Source organism: Lutra lutra, chromosome 6 (genome assembly GCF_902655055.1).
Source record: "Lutra lutra chromosome 6, mLutLut1.2, whole genome shotgun sequence".
NCBI classification, from domain to species: Eukaryota; Metazoa; Chordata; class Mammalia; order Carnivora; family Mustelidae; genus Lutra; species Lutra lutra.
Window position 1 is genome coordinate 146,127,292 of NC_062283.1, and position 19,799 is coordinate 146,147,090.

Consider the following 19,799-nt stretch of genomic DNA (forward strand, 5'->3'; position numbering starts at 1 on the left):
GCCACCCAGGTGTCCCAATATGGTGAATGCTTTAAGTGATAATTGTTTATGCAGTTATTGGCATGTTTTCATCAGATAGGTTATGAACAATATAGTCAGCACTTTGTGGACACACTATGGTATAGACAGATACAGATAATTAAGTTCCCGTGTTCTGTTGGAGGTAGATTGTATAATAACATAATTCTACGTAGTATTAGGTGGCTTTAAACCTCTTAACACCACTCTCTCCTAAAAACACTAATGATCAAGAACAAATTTCTTTGTTATAAAAGTAGGATAGAAACAAAAGACTCAATGAATTTTTTTTGCCTTTGTTTTTATTATTCTTGATAAAGGCAGTCAGAACTTTATTTTGGGTATGTCATTTTGATCCTGAAATTATATTTCATAATATTCTGGAACTTTTTTTTCTTTATTCATCAGCTAATGATGTCACTGGGTTAAGGGAATCTGAAGAAAAATTAAAGCAACAGCAACAAGAGTCTGCTCGCAGGGAAAACATCCTTGTAATGCGACTAGCAACCAAGGAGCAAGAGATGCAAGAGTGTACTGTAAGTATTTCAGATGTTTCAAGTCTTTTTGAGGAATTGGATTTTAGTCTGCATTATTACGTGTATTGGTATTTAGCTAATTTTACAAACTTAATGTTATAAGTGAATATCTCTTAAACTATAATTATGCTAAAATTTTGGTAGATCACCCCATTGTTGGATTTAAAAATACTTTTTTTGGCCAAGAAGTTACAAATTTTAAGTTATTCTCTGAAATTTCCATGATAGGAGAGTTAGTATATCGATTCAGATATTTTTCTTGATGCCTGAGGGTATAAGAAGCACTTGCTCGTGGCTAAGTGGACTGTCTTCTTTCTCTTCTGTCTTGACCTCTCTGTGTATAAAATTTTTTTGTTAGTATCAGTAACTTCTTCCATATCTGCTTTTAATGTTACAGCTTTCATTTGTAGTATTTGCCATGTCTACATGGATCTGAAGTCCAGTGACATATTTGGTCATTCAGCTCTGGTTGAGTCTAGGTTCAGTTATATGCTATCTTCAGTAGTCTTATCTGTTCTTTTTTTATTAGTGTTTACATATATGTAAAGTAGAGGTAGTTTTATCTATTCTAATTTTGAAAATCTGAGGTTTAAAAAAAATTTATTTCTTTAAAGTTATCTCTATACCCAATGTGGGGCTCTGCATGCTTGCTTTTTTTTTTTTTCTTTAAGATTTTATGTACTTATATGCAAGAGAGATCATAAGCAGTGGGGCAGGGTGGAGGGACAACAGACTCTGCTGAGCAGGGAGCCTGATGTGGTACTCAATCCCAGGACCCTGGGATCGTGACCTGAGCCGAAGTCAGACGCTTAACTGACTGAGCCACCCAAGGGACTGAATTGCATGCTCTTTTGACTGAGCCAGCCAGGCACCCCAAAAATCTGAAATTTGCTTGAATTCTTTTGTGTAATCTCCGTTGGTCTGATACATTGTTTATTAAATCTAATGCAGAAGGCAATGTTCTGGTCATTGGAGACTGATAATATATGGGACACAGTCTTACTCCCAGTTCATTTCTCACCAATATAGTGCTCTTTAGGGCTCAGTCACAGTCCTTTTATTTTTTATTTTTTTAAGATTTTGTTTATTTGACAGAGATCACAAGTAGGCAGAGGCAGGCGGGGGTGGGGGAAGCAGGCTCCCCGCTGAGCAGAGAGCCAGATGCGGGGCTCAATCCCAGGACCCTGAGATCAACCTGAGCCGAAGGCAGAGGCCTAACCCACTGAGCTACCCAGGTGCCCACAGTCCTTTTATTTCTTAAAATTACTTTTCTCAGTAATCACATACCTTTACTTTCTGCAATTTCAACTCTTGACCATCCCAGCCTTTGGTTATTTTTTTAATCTGGACATACGGTTCTAGGAAGTCTTGCCCAGTAGTTTGAATATAGTTTTCTTTATTTGTAATACCCACTCTATCCCTTCAAAAGAAATTTTTTTTCCCTCTTAGATTTTCATATCTAATGGAGTGGGCACATTGTCTCTAGAGTTTCACATTTCTTTAATTCTTTTCTTTTTCTGTTACTAAGGATTCTAGATTCTACCCAGTTTTAGGTGTCTGTTTGCATGGCATTCTGCTAGATGCTTGTCACACATAAAGGATGGTCTTACTTTCAAAGGGCTGACTGCTGATGAGAGTGTGAGTGGATTGTGCCAATAGTTACATCTCATAGCGCCAGTGTCTCTTGAATTCTTTCTTCTTGAGTCCTACTCTTGCTCTCCTAGTTCATTTCTTTTTTTTTTTAATGATGGTTAGATACCGTGCAGTGGATGGCAATGTTACCCCTATGTCAGGACTGAGGGCCTGTTGGATCCTTGTCAAGAGGGATGCTCCTTTCAAACAACACATAGTCCTTAGACTTCTTAACACTTACCTAGACAGTGTATGCTGTTGATACACTCTGTGATTCTCCAGCAATTTTATATACACTCTGGCAGTTTTGATCATATCGTGCCTGATCAGAGCCTTTGGTGATGCTCTATCACCCTTTGTCTTCTCATCCCAGGTTTTTAAGGCTATTTGAACTAGAACCTAACCATTTCTAGTCACATTTTTTACAGCTTTTCCCTGCACAGATAAGCTGAACAACTCATTTTCAGTTACAGAGAAAGGTTTTGCAGAAAGGGCAGCAGGAGCAAAAACACAAGGAAAGGGCAAGATTATATGTGCAGATGAGAGCAGTTCACTTTGTAAGCCTAAATACTAACTATGTCAGTGTTGTAGAGTTGTGTTTTCTTTAGGGATCCCAGCCTGTGGTGTATATAACTCCATGACATGCTTTATCCCTATTCGGTTATCTTCGAAACTGGTCTTACATTGAATAAACAGTTGTAGTTTTTTGTTTAAGATGAGTTACTTAAGAAAATCTCATTAAGCTAAATAAAAATTACTTCTGTTTGCTCAGCGAAACAGTAAATATATTCCCAATCCAGATATTTGTATTTTTTACTTAAATTTATGGTAGAAATTAGCAGTTTATAAATTAACTTTAATCCTATTTAAGCCTTAGTGTGTAGCAGGATGTTGAACCAAATCTACTGTGGGTGTGAAGAAAGTGATGCATTTAATGCTAATAAACTGTATTTCATATTTTAGAAATGTATTTTTAGTGTGCTAGTAAGTAATACAACTGAAGTGGAAATTGAAGGTTTCATATGTAAGTAGTGGGGTTGTGGTGTGGTGGAAAAAGCCCTAGATTGGGAGTCAGGAGGCTTGAGAACTATTTTCTAGTCAAAGTTCTGGCACTGAATTAACTGTATCCTTGGACAGTTAGCTTATGTAATTTCAAAAATAAGCAGTTTGGACTTGATCAGGCACCTTCCACCTATACAATTCTGTGATTCAGCTCCACTCAGAAGGAAAAATGGAATACATACTTTTATTTTGACTTAACAGTGCTTTTATAATGCTGTAATGGCAACTTACATAAATATAAGTATTATGTATTTTTAAATTTGGAAATACAGATATGTATTTTAAGTACAGTGTGATACAACTAGGTGTATTTTTAGAAGACTTATACATAGAATAATTTCCATAGATACGAACTGGAAAGAGTAAACCACTGTATTTTTTTCTGTTTTTAAGACTGACTTTGAGAGAGTGCGAGTGCACAGTAGGGCAGAGCAGAGAAAGGGGGAGAGAGAAACTTCAGTGGGGCTTGACCTCATCACCCTGAGATCACAACCCTAAGCCGAAACCAAGAGTCAGATGCTTAATCGACTGCATCACCCAGGCACCCCTCCCTGTACTCTTATTTATATAATATTTTATATATGACTTTTTTCTAGTGGGTATCAACATTTTTAGTAAATATAACTGAATTTTGGGGGCGGGGGGTATCGTTTTGGTTGCAAAGTGGGATGTAGCCTCTTTAAAGATTCCATATATGGAAATGCAATCATAGCCTTGATTCCTACATGGATAACCTTAAATAGTTGTTTGTAATTTGTACTTTTCCTAGAGGATGTTAAGCTCAAAGAGGGAAGGACTTAACAAGTTGGTAAATTCTATGAACGAAAGGGATTTTATCCCACCTTCCTATGTATATATTTTTCTTTGATTTGGTAGTAATTGTGTTTTTTTGCTTTGTACAGACTCAAATCCAGTACCTCAAGCAAGTCCAGCAGCCTAGTGTTGCCCAACTGAGATCAACAATGGTAGACCCAGCGATCAACTTGTTTTTCCTAAAAATGAAAGGTGAACTGGAACAGACTAAAGACAAACTGGAACAAGCCCAAAATGAACTGAGTGCCTGGAAGTTTACGCCTGATAGGTAAACAAATCATACTCCCCAGTCAAGACTTCCCTGACAGTCCCACTACGAGAAAGCTGTGGTGGGACAGCCAAGTACTCGTTTCCACACCAAGACTCAGACTTTTTGAGCCAAAAAAGCCACATTCTTATACTATCCAGCTTGTAATGGTTAATGTAAAACTTACCAGATGAACCTTGTGTTTCAGCTTTTTTCTCTTCCCCTCCCCTTGCTTCAGAGGCCTGATGGCGTCGGACTATTCCGAAGAAGTGGCCGCCTCCGAAAAATTCCCCTTCTAGAACATGTAGACACTTGAGAAATGTTTCTGTTTGAAGAAAATAGAGAGAGAAACAGAAGTCTTAAGTCTGTGGCACACTGTGTCTTCAGACAGTTTGGAGGAATGAAAACCTAGAGATTTAAAATCATGAATTGAACATGTAAAATTCCAGTAAAATGTAAAAATGGAATATGCATCGCTCTTAACCTTGAGCATAGTGACTTAGAGACACTGTATATCAGTTTTGCCAATAAGACTGTGGACTTCGTGATTGTTGTTGAACTTCTGGGTCAAAACTCAAATGAGGTGAATTTTGCCTTTAAAGAGTTTATTTGCTAAGAACCAATTTAATAGTCATGAGAGAAATAAGGGATTTCAATACAAGTAGTTCATATATTTAACCATTTAGTTTGGGGCTCTATATTACTTGATTGAGCCTTAAATCAATGCGGTTTTAATCAATGGTTTGTTCTTTGAATGGTTGCTATTGCTGTAGATCATCTTACTGAGGACTGTACAAACAAAAAGGTGTGGTATCAAACTGCAGGTTGAAACTGTTTGAAGCATTATAAACATTCATTTCACTACTAGATTGTATAAGGATATTGGCTGTGAAGAGACTCACTGCATTATTTTTTTTCAGTAGTGAAATTAAATCCCCATTCCATTCAACAGGCACATGTTGAAAGAGCATTGTCGTTGGTATTAATGGGGGAATGTGTTTCCTTCATTGTATTTGGGGCTTTTGTATTGCACTCTTGATATTAAATTAAATGTGCCTTGAAATAGTTGTTTTTTTTTGTTTTGTTTTTTTGTTTTTGTTTTTTGTTTTTTTTTTTTTTAAGTTCAAGGAATACTATGATGATTTTGTTGTACTTTTAACGTTTTGATTTTCGGGGGCTGTGCAGAGCAGACTGATTTTGGGAAAAATTGTTGCTGTGCTCATCAAAGTGAAGGAAAAGGCTCCGTGTCTCATTTTTAAAGACCTACATTTTTCCAGCTGGTATCGTAAAAGACAAGGAGACTTGACACTTCTTACTTTTTGACACCTTGTCCCAGGATATTGAAGTAGAAATTAATGTGGGACAGCTTCACAGGGTGCCTGCCAGAAGATTGGGGAACTCATGTACTGGAACTGTGGGCTGGGCTAAGTGAGATATTTTGTGAATTGAAAAAAAGGTATAGTGATCATTTCTAGCAAATTCATTTAATCATTTAGATAAATGAGGCATTATTTTCTTCATGCTTCCATCCAATCGTGGAGGTGAATTTTTTTCGTCAGATCATTCTATAAGTCACCAGTGCGAATTTTCACTTGGTGATAATGGAGTCTAAGATGTGTGGAAGATATATGTTCCAGATTGTCCCAACGTTTAAGTGCAGTTTTAACAAGGGTGACTTAAGTTCTCTCTTAACCATTCAAATCAATTGTAAGTATCTTGTATGTTTGTGCTCTAGGGAACTGATTGTGGGGCAGAGGGTGGGTTGAAGAAGTGGTTTGTGTGACTTTACAGCAAGAAATCCGCTTCTCAAATTCTCACTATTTGTGGGGTTGGAGGGTAAGTAACCAAATCTGTTTGAAATTAGCTTATATTGCCACATTAAGGCATTTGTTTATATTTTATGCCATTTAAGATTACAGTAGAAATGGCCTACGTATTTTTAGCAGGTCAAGAAATAATTCATAAAATGTATTATTAACATGTACTCAGATTTGTTAGCCAGCATCTTTCTTTGCCACGTAGGTAAGAGTCACTGTGAGGTCTGTGGGTTTTCCTCTTCTTACTGTTAAAATGTTTTTTAATAAGGTAATACATGCTCATGTATAAAATTGGAACAACATGAAGAAAGATGGAGACAAAAAGTGAGAGTCACTCCTGGATGTGACCTTTCCTTCCCCAGTCTGTTCTCTAAGAGCAGTAGCCACTGTTAAATTTCTTGGGTATCATCAAGATAATTTCTATGCATATACAGTCATCTTATATATATTGATTTTAAATGTGAACATACGTAACATAGATGATTGAAGTTTGGCGTCCTCCCCCCCCCACATCACCACCATACATTTTATCCCTTGCAGTTTTTTTTAAGTACATTTAGATTACTTCATTTTTAATGGTTATATAATATTTTCTTTGTATTAATAAATCATAATATATTTTAATCACCTGTAAATGGATTTTTGTTCTGTAAAGAATAGGTTATAAACGGTATGATAAATACATCGTTAACTTGAAACAGAATAGTGCTCAATCAGTATTGTGTTTGGAACAATTCAAATAGAATGGGTTGTGGGCCCTTCCCACACACTTTCCTATTCTGTTTTAATTTTGAAAGAGAAAGATTGAGTTATCTAATCTGCTTTAGTTAAGATATCCCATACATGTAACAGTGAATATAGTTTAAGAGTATTTAAGAGCAATCTATTTCAGTTGTTTTGACAGTTCTGTTTTGCATTATAATCATTTAGGTAATTGTGTGTACACCTCTCAGATATCCTAGCCCCCTTCCTTGTGATCGGAAAGCAATGTATAGCGTCTGTTCTTTTTTATAAATCTTTCTCTCAAAGTGTTTTCTTTCATATTTTCTTTGGAGTTATTTGATTTTAGGAATGGGTTGGGAGGGTTGTAATTAAAATTATTCCAAAGACAGTTACTTGTAATTGAACTCTTCTCATTTTGGGGGATGTGATGAACACAACATAAATCTTACTACATGACATGATAAAATGACAAAATGTGTAAAGAACAGTTTTCTTAAGACTTGTTTGAATGATCACTAATTTTAGAAGTGATAGGATTGTCTTAGAACAGGCATTTGTGAAAAGGTATAACTAGGAATGAAAAATTCTGCATTCAGTTTATGACATACTTTATATGAGATTAAGTCAGGTCACAAATTAATGTATTGGTTTTATAGTATTTTTTCTAATCTCTGTTAAATTCACATAGAAGGATTTTCAGGTTAGTTGGAAAACACTAATGCTAAATAGATTTTGTAAGGAAACAAAATGTGGGATCATGGACAGGAAGGTGGGAGGAGTGCCACTGCCTGACAGTGGTACCTATCTCTGAACTCCTCATGGGATTTCTAAACTCATGTTCATTGAGGCCAAAGTGTGAGGATGCTAATGGGAAATGGTGGGGAGGGCAGGTGTCTGGAGCTACAATTGCAATGAACAAGAACACCCGTAAATAAATTTGCCATATAGAGAATAAAACCCTTAGCGAGTGCTTTCACCTGAGGCTGCTTTGAGCAGCAGTAACCAGGTTTTACTGTACAACAAATAAATTTAAATTACAAACTTCTGCTTGAATTACATCAGGGTAGAATATGTACTATGGGTTACTATGGGTTAAAAAATATGTACTATTTTACAACACTGAGTGAAAGAATGAGAATTAGTTACAAAATGCTCTCATTTTAATTTGGAAGGCCTTGCATCTGAAGTAATACATTGTCAATTGAAAGCCCTAGTAAGTGAAGAAAAGAACAAAGTGTCAACAAAAAAATTTTTTAACCAGTTAGGTTAGATCTTTCTGAACTTCATGCCATCACGAGAATATCAGACTGTCCCCGATGGAGCATGTGACTCTTGATCTCAGGGTCGTGCATTCAAGCACCATGCTGGGTGTAGAGCCTACTTTAAAAAAAAATTTTTTTTTTTTTTTTTTTAGAGTATCAGGGTGTCCCTACTCAAGTATCAGGTCAGATCACAATTATGTAATCAGATCCCTTTAAAAGTGATCATTTCTCTTGTTAAGGCTAAAGAAAAGACCTAAGCTTCATTAAGGACTGTTATCAAGGCTTTTGATTGCATTTTTGCCGTTGCTGTGTATGTGTGTGTAGGTTCTGTAGAAGGTTGCACTAATACTTGGTAACTAATTTGTGGAAAGTTTGGTGCTCCTAGTTTGGTGCTCCTAGTTGGCAGATACTTAACATATTTGCATTATTTGTGACAAATAACCCTAGTCTTATTTTTCTGTTCTAAAGATAATCTTTTATAACATGAATAAAATCTTAACCACATATCAATATTAAATTTTTAAAAACTTGTGTTACAGTTTAAGACAGCTCAAAAGTATATAAAAAAATGAGGGGAATGAAGACTACCACGATAGAACATATTAGCTGAAAAAGGACAAAAAATTAACTGCATCTACACAGATGATAAAAGGACAATAAAATTCAAAAAAAATGAGGGATTAGTGGATGGAAATAATCTTAAGGCTCTTTTTTAAAAGTTTCTTTAAGGGTGTCTGGCTGGCTCAGTCAGTAGAGTATGTGAGTCTTGACCTCAGGGTCATGAGTTCAAGCCCCATGTTGGGTGTAGAGATTTCTTAAAAAAAAAAAAAAAAAATCTGTTAAAAGTCTCTAAATAAACAATTACTGAATATGCCTCACTTACTGCAATAAACATTCTTATGACAACTGCCTGTGAAGAGGCACCCTCATCAAATGCTACTTTAGCAACAATAAATATATTCTACGTTACTGCTTTTACCTTTTCAAGAACTTTCCTGTTCTATGAAGTTAAGTACCTTAGTGTTTTATTAATATCAGTATATCTGAGGTTTGCATTAGTTAACTAGCTTGTTTCCATTTCAAATGATAATTTGGGATGAAACTAGATATCAGAATCCATTATTAGTGTAGTAGAAGGTGTGGCCATTTGGGTACTTTTTGTTAAGGGTTTATTTTTGCTGCTGTATTGGCAAAATACTGAAATGCAGAAGATGGACGTGTTCCAGAAAAGAAGATGGTAATTATAGGGAGGCATCTGCTGTGACAGTTACATTCTGTACGTGTTACATCTATTGCTGTAATAATTGTAAGCAAACAAGGTTGTAGACACTTGTCTTCATTTTGTGATGGATGGCTCTTTCCTTTGCAGCCAAACAGGCAAAAAGTTAATGGCGAAGTGTCGAATGCTTATCCAGGAGAATCAAGAGCTTGGAAGGCAGCTGTCCCAGGGACGTATTGCACAACTTGAAGCAGAGTTGGCTTTACAGAAGAAATATAGTGAGGAGCTTAAAAGCAGTCAGGATGGTAAGGGGTTTTTTGGAAAGTTTGGTTAACTTTGCACTGGCTTTAAAAAACCTTGCCAGGCATGAATATTACAGATGAGGTTCTGTATGTACTAATCTGTGCCAGTGGGTCTGAAAAATTACAAATGAAATATTTCCAGTTGACTCAGCAAAGCCATTTAATTTTAGTGGATCCCCCCCACGCACACTCTTGTTTATTGTACAAATTTTGTAAGTTTTTGGTTTTGGGGGCATTGGAATTTGGTGAAAGATAGGCTGTTTATTACTAAGGCATTACATATACAAATTTATATTCAATATTTAAAAGGGGATTATCTTCATTTAACCAGTTTCTGAGTGTAAATCTTGAAAGTATTAGGCTATCCAGTGGTCTAAAAATACAGAATTAATTGTACCTGTTATGGTCCTGTTTAGTAAATAAGATGTAATGTTTAAATTTGCTAAAGATAAACTGAACTGAACTGTCTGCCCCTTTTGCCCTCCCCACATTTTTGGGGGGCAAGTATAGCTGCGTCCCTTCTGTTTCTCTTTTTGTGGAAGATGAATAGTAACTAAAATATCCGAACTCTGGAAATTAAATTGAAAGTTAAGGGGCGCCTGGGTGGCTCAGTCAGTTAAGCATCTGCCTTTGGCTCAGGTCATGATCCCAGGATCCTGGGATCAAGCCCCGTATTGGGCTCCCTGCTCACTGGTGAGCCTGCTTTTCTCTCTTGATCCTGCTGCTTCTGCTCTCTGTCCAATAAATTTTCAAAATAAATGGAAATTAATATATTTGACAATTGAAAAGATCAATCAATAGAATACCTTTTAAAGTACCTTTTCAAAGTGATAGTTATTAGCTCTTAGTATTTGTTAACATAGTGACTAGGAGATTTTGTGTAGTAGCGAAGGACTTTACCCTCTGTCAAGCGTTTTTTTTAAGGACTTAATGGACATGTGTTTTTTATCAATTTTCAAGAGTGATTTTTCTCTGATTTTTGTTTTCATTATAGCATGGGCCTCTTTTGAGTGTTAGATTAGAGGACCCACTGCTCCCTAGGGCTAGACCTGCTGTGGAGCTGAGACAAACACTGGCTGGGGGGGTAAGGAGGAAGGGGACCAGCATGTGGGCCCACAGGTAAACATGTTGAGTGGATTTGGGGGGCTATAATCGGTTATATATGGCTAAATGGTTTGAATCAGTTTTAACTTGGTTGCTTTAAGATAATTTAAGCGTGCCCCCCCCCATCAGTCATTCTTCAATGACTATTTTTTAAATTCCAGGCCAAAAAAAATTAAAAATGTTTTGTGATTTTCAGAATTATATTCATTCACTTAAACATTTATTGACTATCTGGCTTTGTGACAGACACTAATATTTTAAAATATAAATCTTTAAAAAGTACAATATGTTTAAGAGATATTAAAGTAGGTTTGACTCTCCTTTGCACAGAACTGAATGACTTCATCATTCAACTTGACGAAGAAGTAGAGGGTATGCAGAGCACAATTCTAGTTCTTCAGCAACAACTGAAAGAGACTCGCCAACAGTTGGCTCAGTACCAACAGCAGCAGCCTCAAGCTCCAGCCCCAGGTACCAGCAGGACTACATCTTCCGAGCCTGTAGGACAGGCAGAGGCCACAGGTAAAGACTGCAGTCGACTGGCCAACGGACCAAGTAATGGCAGTTCCTCCCGGCAGAGGACGTCTGGGTCTGCATTTCACAGGGAGGGGGACACAGCCGAAGATGACTTTCCTTCTTCTCCAGGGAATGGTAATAAGGCCTCCAACAGCTCAGAGGAGAGAACTGGCAGAGGAGGTAGTAGTTACGTAAATCAACTCAGTGCGGGGTATGAAAGTGTAGACTCTCCCACGGGCAGTGAAAACTCTCTCACACACCACTCAAATGACACAGACTCCAATCATGACCCTCAAGAGGAGAAAACAGTGAGTGGGAAAGGTAACCGAACTGCGGGTTCCCGCCACGTTCAGAATGGCTTGGACTCAAGTGTAAATGTACAGGGTTCAGTTTTGTAATATTTTTTCCAGCAAATTTTTATACAGTGTCATTTAATTTGGGAGAGGATGCTGTCCAGAAAATTAACGCATACTTTTTGTCACAATTTGCCTTTTTTTGTGGGTGTGGTTTTTTCCTCCGCCCCCTTTTTTTTCCCTTCCCCTTCTTTGCTTCAATACCTCTGCCACTTTGGAATTGTAACAGTTAATTACCTTGAATGTTGCTAAAAGGACATTTTGTGTAGGGTCAAGTTATTTTTATATGAGTTAATGTGAAGTTGTAAATGGAAATCTTTCCTTAAAGTATAACACAATGATGTCTGTATGAATCTGTGTCTCTCCTAGAACCTGTGCTGTGTAAGGGCATTCTTACTCATGCTGTTAGTATACTTATGCACATTCAGACTTGTTAGAGTAGTAGATGTGGGTTTATGACTGCCAAGTTTGCCCAGTACAGTAGTTTTATCACTAAAAGTTGGACTTGCTGATGGAGTCCTATAGTAGTTTCAGTGTTAGATACAGTTTTTCCACCATACATCTGTGCATTTTCTCTTTAGGTGACTGAATGTTTAAGAAATTTGTGTGCATAGTTACTCAGTTTTTATGAACTGTTGTATCCTGTTAATGCATATTGCTCTGTGACTCCAGTATATCTTATCTGTACTGACCAAACCTAAATAAAGATTTTTATTGTAACCACTTGCATTAGTTTTTTTATTTGCTTGTATCTATAGGTTTAGTATTTGTCACTTCTCTTCATTGAACAGCTGAGTTTCTACTCCTCATCCTTCAACATACCACAATGGTGAAGCTTAAGTTCACGCATCAGTTTTGATTGTGCACTTAATTTTTAAGGAAGGTATGCTTTGTGGAGTGTGGCTGGCTCAGTGGAGCGTACAACTCTTGATCACAGGGTTGTGTGTTACAGCCCCACAATGGGTATAGTAATTACTTAAAAAAATAAAATCTTTTAAAAACAAGTATGCTTTGTTTTTTTTTTTTTTTCAAATGAACATGGAATTTAGGACTATAAATGTTTTTTCTGACTTGTAAAAATAATTATAAAATACTCAAATATTTTAAATATAAAGAAAAGTATAAAGAAGAATAGTTACGTATTAGTGTTTAGTTGAAAAGTAGATTTATTTTTGCGAAATGATTTCAGGTAACTAGGGCATCTGTATAGTCAGTGATTTTTTTTTTTTTTTAAGATTTTCTTTATTTGGGGTGCCTGGGTGGCTCAGTGGGTTAAGCCGCTGCCTTCAGCTCAGGTCATGATCTCCGAGTCCTGGGATTGAGCCCCGCATCGGGCTCTCTGCTCAACAGGGAGCCTGCTTCCTCCTCTCTCTCTGCCTGCTTGTGATCTCTCTCTGTCAAATAAATAAATAAAATCTTAAAAAAAAAAAAAGATTTTCTTTATTTGACAGCACAAGCAGGGGGAGCATCAGGCAGAGGGGGAGAACTAGGCCCCCTACTAAGCAGAGAGCCTGACAGTGCTTCATCCTAGGACCTGAGATCACGACTGGAGCCGAAGGCAGATGCTCAATCGCCTGAGCCACCCAGGGGCCCCAGTGATGTTCATTTTAAAACACTGGCCACATTCAGGTCATGATCTTGGGGTCATTAGATCAAGTGCCACATTGGGCTCTGCGATTACCACAGTCTGCTTGGAATTTATTTCTTCTGCCCCTCTCCCTGCTGCTCGCTTGCTTACTTGCTCTTCCTCTAGAGTAAATCTTTAAAAAACAAAAACAAAAAACAACATTGGCCACTGCTATTATAATATGTCTGCTGATACTACCGGTAAGGCTGTGGGGTGTTAAAATGAAGGAGAAAATGATTTTGACTCAAGTTTGCTTCATTGTCTGATTTTATTTTTTTTTTTAAGATTTTTATTTGACAGAGCAAGACACAGCGAGAGAGGGAACACAAGCAGGGGGAGTGGGAGAGGGAGAAGCAGGCCTCCCGCCGAGCAGGGATCCTGATGTGGGGCTCAGTCCCAGGACTCTTGGAATCATAACCTGAGCCAAAGGAAGACGCTTAAGGACTGACCCAAGCAGGCGCCCCATTGTCTGATTTTAAACAAAGTCTATGGTATGGAATGGCTTTAGAATCTGTAGCTCTTCGTATATGTGGTTGAGATGAAATGTGATTTATGCTGGAAGCAAAATACTTCCTTGTTTTAGGTATTGTAACATAGGGCACCTCAGAAGTGGAATTATGATACTTGAAACTGAGGTACAGCTTATTTAAAAATAGCTTTTTTTTTTTTTATGATTTTTTATTTATTTGACAGAGGTCACAAGTAGGCAGAGAGGCAGGCAGGGGTCGGGGGTGGGGAGCAGAGCAGAGAGCCCAACTTGGGCCTTGATGCCAGGCCCTGAGATCATGACCTGAGCGGAAGGCAGAGGCCCAACCCACTGAGCCACCCAGGTGCCCAAGTCCTCTTTTTTAACAAAAGATTTTATTTATTTATTTGACAGACCGAGAGATGGAATACAAGCAGGGGGAGTAGGAGAGGGACAACAAGGTTCCCACCGAGCAGGGAGCCCAATGCGGAGCTCCATCCCAGGACCCTGGGAACATGACCTGAACTGAAGGTAGATACTTAACGACTGAGCTACCCAGGTGCCCTCCTGAGTTTTTGCTTGTTTAACTGGCATACAGATATATCTTGTCTTCATTGATGTGTTTAAGATACTGCCCTCCCCGACTCTTGATTAGCCTCTCCTGTAGTCTCAAGTAAATAGATCCTACACAACTTTAAATACATTTATTTAGGATAATTTAACGATTTGGTGTATATTAAAATGCTAAATATTCCCTTGATTTATGAAGTACTTTTGACTTTGGTTTTTCTCACGTATGTCCTTTTTTAACTTGCCCAGTTTAAACAAAAATGGAATTTCTTTCCTTCTATGTTCTGTAATCTTTGGTGTACAATAGGAAATTTTCAACAAGCGATAGAAGTTTTATGACTAAATTTAATGTAGACCTGTTGTATGTCATTACCAATTTTCAAGTTTCTGTTGTATCTGTGTTAGTTGATGAGTAACTTGGGCAGAGAACTTTGGATTGTACAGAGTATTCTTCATTTTTGGAATTGGATACTTTTTTTGCTAGTATGACTGATAAGAGAGGTGGTAAGTCATAATCCAGGATGAGAGAGTGACCTCTGGAACTAATGGATTTAAATCCTGGCTTTACCACTTAACCTGCTTTATGGCCTGCAGAAACTCCTTTCTCTGTCTGTGGCTCAGTTTTTTCCTGTAAATTGCATTACGTGAGTTAATACATGTAAAACGCTTATGACAGTGCCAGACACAGAGTGACTGTTCAGTAGATATTAGGCATTACTATTATCTCAAAGTTTCAGTCCTGATGACAGGCCATCTCCCTTGATCAAACTACTTCAAATATAAATTTGTATTATTGGATAGAAAAGAAGCTTACTTTAAATGGATTGTGATGTCTTGGATGTAATAGTGAAAAGCTGTTAAAAGTGTATTACTTCTGGGGCGCCTGGGTGGCTCAGCGGGTTAAGCCGCTGCCTTCGGCTCAGGTCATGATCTCAGAGTCCTGGGATCGAGCCCCGCATCGGGCTCTCTGCTCAGCAGGGAGCCTGCTTCCTCCTCTCTCTCTGCCTGCCTCTCTGCCTGCTTGTGATCTCTCTCTGTCAAATAAATAAATAAATAAACTTAAAAAAAAAAAGTGTATTACTTCTCTTCAAGTGGGGCGAGTGGGAGTGCTGAGGCATTCTTTAGATGACTCCTGGAACTGAGAACCCCACCATTTGGCAAAAGCTTGAGTGTACTGCCAAAGAAGGTTAATTTTAAGGGCAGTCGATTTGGATAAAACCCAAAAAGTTAGATAGTTTCAATGTCTCTACTTTAGCATCATTCCAGGGATATTTGTACTATGAAGATAGTAAAAACAACAACAAAAAAAAAACTTACAAAATGCCAGAAACTGACACATACTTTATATTCAATTTCACTATCACCCCCTTGATAGGAGGCACTTGGGTGTTTTACAGAAAACAAAATGAGTTTCAAAAGGTTAAGTGATCCCCCAAGGGTTGCTAAATGTTGGGTCAGCCCTTTAGGTGCTGTCATCAAAGCTTCCGGGACAGTACCCACCTCAGAGCTGGCAGCAGAATCGTATCTGATTCCAAGAGCCCAGGCTTGGTGCTGTGTCCTCCTGTCTCATCCGCTGGAGTAGGAGGAGGAACTGCTGGAGCTGAGCGTGACATCTCGCAAGCAGTTTGAATGGTCGCTGTGCCAAACACGTAGGAGCTGGAAACAGCCAAATGAACCAGCAATGCGGCGATGGGGAAAAATGCAAATTATAAAAATTTTGAATATATAGTTGAAGATGCTGGCTAAAGTAGGAGGCTTTAGTTAAGAATAGTCTTAGAAGTGGATTGACTTTGGAAGGATGCACCAGTTTGTGGACGAGAGGGATGAGAACATTTCATGAGGGTCTGGCATGACGGGAGGGTGGTGTACCAGTTGCCATCTCTTCACATAAGGTTCAGTGGATGCTGCTGCCGGGAAGGTTGTAATGAGAGCAAACGTAACCATGCTTGGTGCAGAGGGCTCTCTAGATGTTTGTTTCCTTGGCCTCTCAGTTATATTTGATGCAACGGAGCCCTCTAGCTTCTGAGAAGCTAGAGGGCTCCGTTGCATCAAATGAGTTGCATCAGTTGCATCAAACATAAGGCAAAGCCATTCTTTCTCACAGTTTTCTCTCAGATATTCTTTTTTTTTTTTTTAAAGATTTTATTTATTTATTTGACAGAGAGATCACAAGCAGGCAGAGAGGCAGGCAGAGAGAGAGGAGGAAGCAGGCTCCCTGCTGAGCAGAGAGCCCGATGCGGGGCTCGATCCCAGGACTCTGAGATCATGACCCGAGCCGAAGGCAGCAGCTTAACCCACTGAGCCACCCAGGCGCCCCTCTCTCAGATATTCTTTATTTTTCATTAGCAGTTTGTCCTCTAGACCATTGCCCCCTCCTTTGTTGTCTCTTTCCTTGGAGTTCGTCTATCCCCGTGGTTATAATGAATACTTCTTACAACCCTGGATAATGTTACTTTTGATCTGGAGCCACCATGGGGGATGTGTGCCAGGAAAGAATGGAGCTCCCACTACTGTCAGGAGTGCACCGCAAACCAGCTGTGGCCAGTCCACAGTGTTGAGTCACTGCTCCCTCCAGACTAACCGGGGAGTTTGCTACATGGGAGGTTGTGGGAATTTACCTCCCTGCTTAAATCTGGCCAGTACTCCTGCAACCCTATTTGTGAAACTTAACCCAGAATGGTTGCAAGGCTCCTTCAGGAGAAACTGGCACAGTAGCCCTGCTGTAGCCGTGGCCCCTCACTTGCACTTGGAGATGATGGTGGCTGCCCACCCACTCCACCAGCCTAGGTAGCATATGACTGTAGATCTGATGCCATTTTCAAAATGATGCTCTACTTTTGCCTATTTATTGTTCTTCGTTCCTTTCTGGCCCATACAGAGCTCTGAATAGAGCCTGATGAGCTACAATAATGACGAACCCCCTGCCACAGATGCTGTGTAGCCCCTCAACAGAAGCAAGCAAGTATCCTTTCGGTTTTGCTCTTAACTTGGTTCTTGATCGAGCCTCTAGGTAGGAAACAGTTGAATACATTCCTTGCATCCAGAAGAATAAATTCATATTCATTTGTGTTAGGCACTGGGCATAGAGAATACATTATATTCATTCATACTCAATTCCTGCAATGTTTTAGGGGCTATGCATAACACAGTGTAACAAGATGATCTTGCAAAGCTTATGTAGTCTACTAGAGGCGACAGGATGAAACTACGAATTTTAACATCTGGTAAGAAGACAAGTTAGGTAGATGATGGCAATGGGCACCAAATGCAGGAGGTAGGAAGGCTTCCTGGAAGAAGTGATGCCTTAGTGGAGTGCTTGCTACCCAGTAGGCTGGTTGACAGGAGATAAGTTACACCTGAGATTTTGAACAGAGATGAAACAAAGGCTAGAAGAGGTGGATATATAATGAGTTTGGTTTAGATGTGTTAAACTTGATGTGCTTCTGGGAGATTTTAATGGAGAGGGCATCTGTTCAGGAGACAACTAGATGAGAGAGATTTCAGGGTGATCAGCATATAGGGGTAACTGAAGCCATGGGAGTGGCGGGTATTACCCAGAGTGCTGGTGCAAAGTAACAACCTGGGGAAAATATTAAGGGGCAGTCAAAGTAAGCCCACAAAGGAGACTGAGTAGCCTCAGATGTAAGGGGACACCGCGGTAGAACAGAGCATGAAGCCAAGGCACAAGTTCCGTACATTCCTTGAACTCGTATGTTTCAGAACAGGGAACACAGTTCAGACAGAAGGATCTTAGATTTGCTGCTGAATTCTTAGGGAGGACTGCTGGTAATCACTATTCCAGACCAAGGACCTTTTCCAAAGAAGACACTTAACCAAGCTATTCCTACTGCGGGGCCAATGCTCTAGCTGTCTTCTCCGGTTCATTTGGCCCGTCCGCATACCTCTGCAAAGTCTTAATATCCATTCCTAGGGCCTAATGAGTTTTCAATCTGCTTGAAAGCTCTTCAGGAGGAGGCTTGGCAGCAGCTTCCCTCACACAACCTTGTGACAAATTTCTCTTGTCCTAGTGTTCTCAACAGGTTGCCCTGCCTGCCAAGAAACCCCTTTCCTTCCTCCCATATCCAGAAATCTTACCTTCCTCCCAGGAATTCAGTGTGGATAAATCAGGATGCTCTCAGTGGCATGTGTTAGTTTGTCTAATTAAAGCTGGCTTGGACAAGGAGGAATATTTGTCTCACATAGTTGGAAAATCAGAGGTTGGATTCAGACAACCTGGGTTGACCAGGTTGGGTTGGGTTGACCTCAGAGAGATGCCCTCAAAGGCTGTACTCTCTCCATCTCTGTTCTGCTGTCCTCAGTGTGTTGGCCTTGCCAAGGGTCATGCTTGTAACCGTCCTTCAGAATAATACACTGCTTAAACTATAACTTTAACCAATGAGGAGTTGTCCTGGTCACGCAAGCATACTTAAAGATGACCTTGAGAGGGGCACCTGGGTGGCTCAGTGGGTTAAGCCGCTGCCTTCGGCTCAGGTCATGATCTCAGGGTCCTGGGATCGAGCCCCGCATCGGGCTCTCTGCTCAGCAGGGAGCCTGCTTCCTCCTCTCTCTCTGCCTGCCTCTCTGCCTGCTTGTGATCTCTCTCTGTCAAATAAATAAATAAAATCTTAAAAAAAAAAAAAAAGATGACCTTGAGAAAAACATGTCCTAGCAGCAGGCCTCTAGTGGAGGGGATGATACACGTCTTGGAAGCCGAGTAGCTGGAACGCCGGCCGCTTCCCTTTATCGTCGTCTCCCCCACGTTGTCGGAGAAAGCCTCCTGTTACAGTTACCCCTTTAAGTGCATTTGCACAACTGTGAATCATGCTGCTGGACCAGACATGCCCTGCTTTTCTTGTTTACTTCGTTTACCTCTAAAACTTGTGACCTACGTATGACTCACATTCCTCCTTGCTTACCTACTAGACATATGGCTAATGTATAAACTTCTTTTCTTCTCCTTTGTTATCTTGTATCTAATAAATACGGGATTGAGGAGTTGTTCAGACACAGTCCTTCCAGCTGTTGTCCCCTGCCTCCATTCTCTTACAGCTGACTTGTTTGTACCTCATTCTTCCCCCGTGTGCTGTTAGCAAAGCAGCAATACTGGCTCCCCTCTTGCTCAAGGCCTCGCATCCAGACACTGTCCAAAGGAAAGAAGGATCCATCCTCCTGTTTCTTAGAAGTGAGAATATTGTTCCCAGAGCCCAGCCAGCCAGCTTCCCTTCACCCTTCTGGGTCACGTATCTATTCTGAAACCATTGCCCAGGGCTAAGATTGATTGATTAGAGTAAAATGGATGTTGGGAATCAATCACTGCTCTGGCCAGTCAGTCTGACTTCTAATGCTTGGCATAGAATAGAGCTTTGCATAACTTTCACCTTGTCTCAGTCTCATTCCCCTGACCGATCAGTCTAACTTCTAATACTTATCATAAAATAAAGCTTTAAATAACTTTCACTTTGTCTCAGTCTTGTTTCGTTTAATAAAGGACCTAACAATTTGAGAGCCCGTGGGCGCACATGAGCAGGGGAA

At 39.5% G+C, this 19,799-nt stretch overlaps 1 protein-coding gene and 1 pseudogene across 3 annotated transcripts in view; one reads left to right on the forward strand and one right to left on the reverse strand.

Annotated features, from left to right (window-relative positions):
• Window positions 1–12,324, forward strand: part of WTAP (WT1 associated protein) — a 28,205-nt gene extending 15,881 nt beyond the window's left edge. For 2 of the 3 annotated variants that reach the window (XM_047733332.1, XM_047733331.1), the window contains exons 5-8: window positions 427–554; window positions 4,151–4,329; window positions 9,480–9,634; window positions 11,066–12,324. In XM_047733332.1, coding sequence (XP_047589288.1) covers window positions 427–554; window positions 4,151–4,329; window positions 9,480–9,634; window positions 11,066–11,649 — 1,046 coding nt within the window. In that variant the 3' untranslated portion in view covers window positions 11,650–12,324. Of the gene's footprint in view, window positions 1–426; window positions 555–4,150; window positions 4,330–4,546; window positions 5,372–9,479; window positions 9,635–11,065 lie in introns of those variants that run through there. The other variant, XM_047733333.1, reaches the window with a different exon arrangement.
• Window positions 2,294–2,400, reverse strand: LOC125103452 (uncharacterized; annotated as a pseudogene).
• Window positions 12,325–19,799: the final 7,475 nt, after the last annotated feature.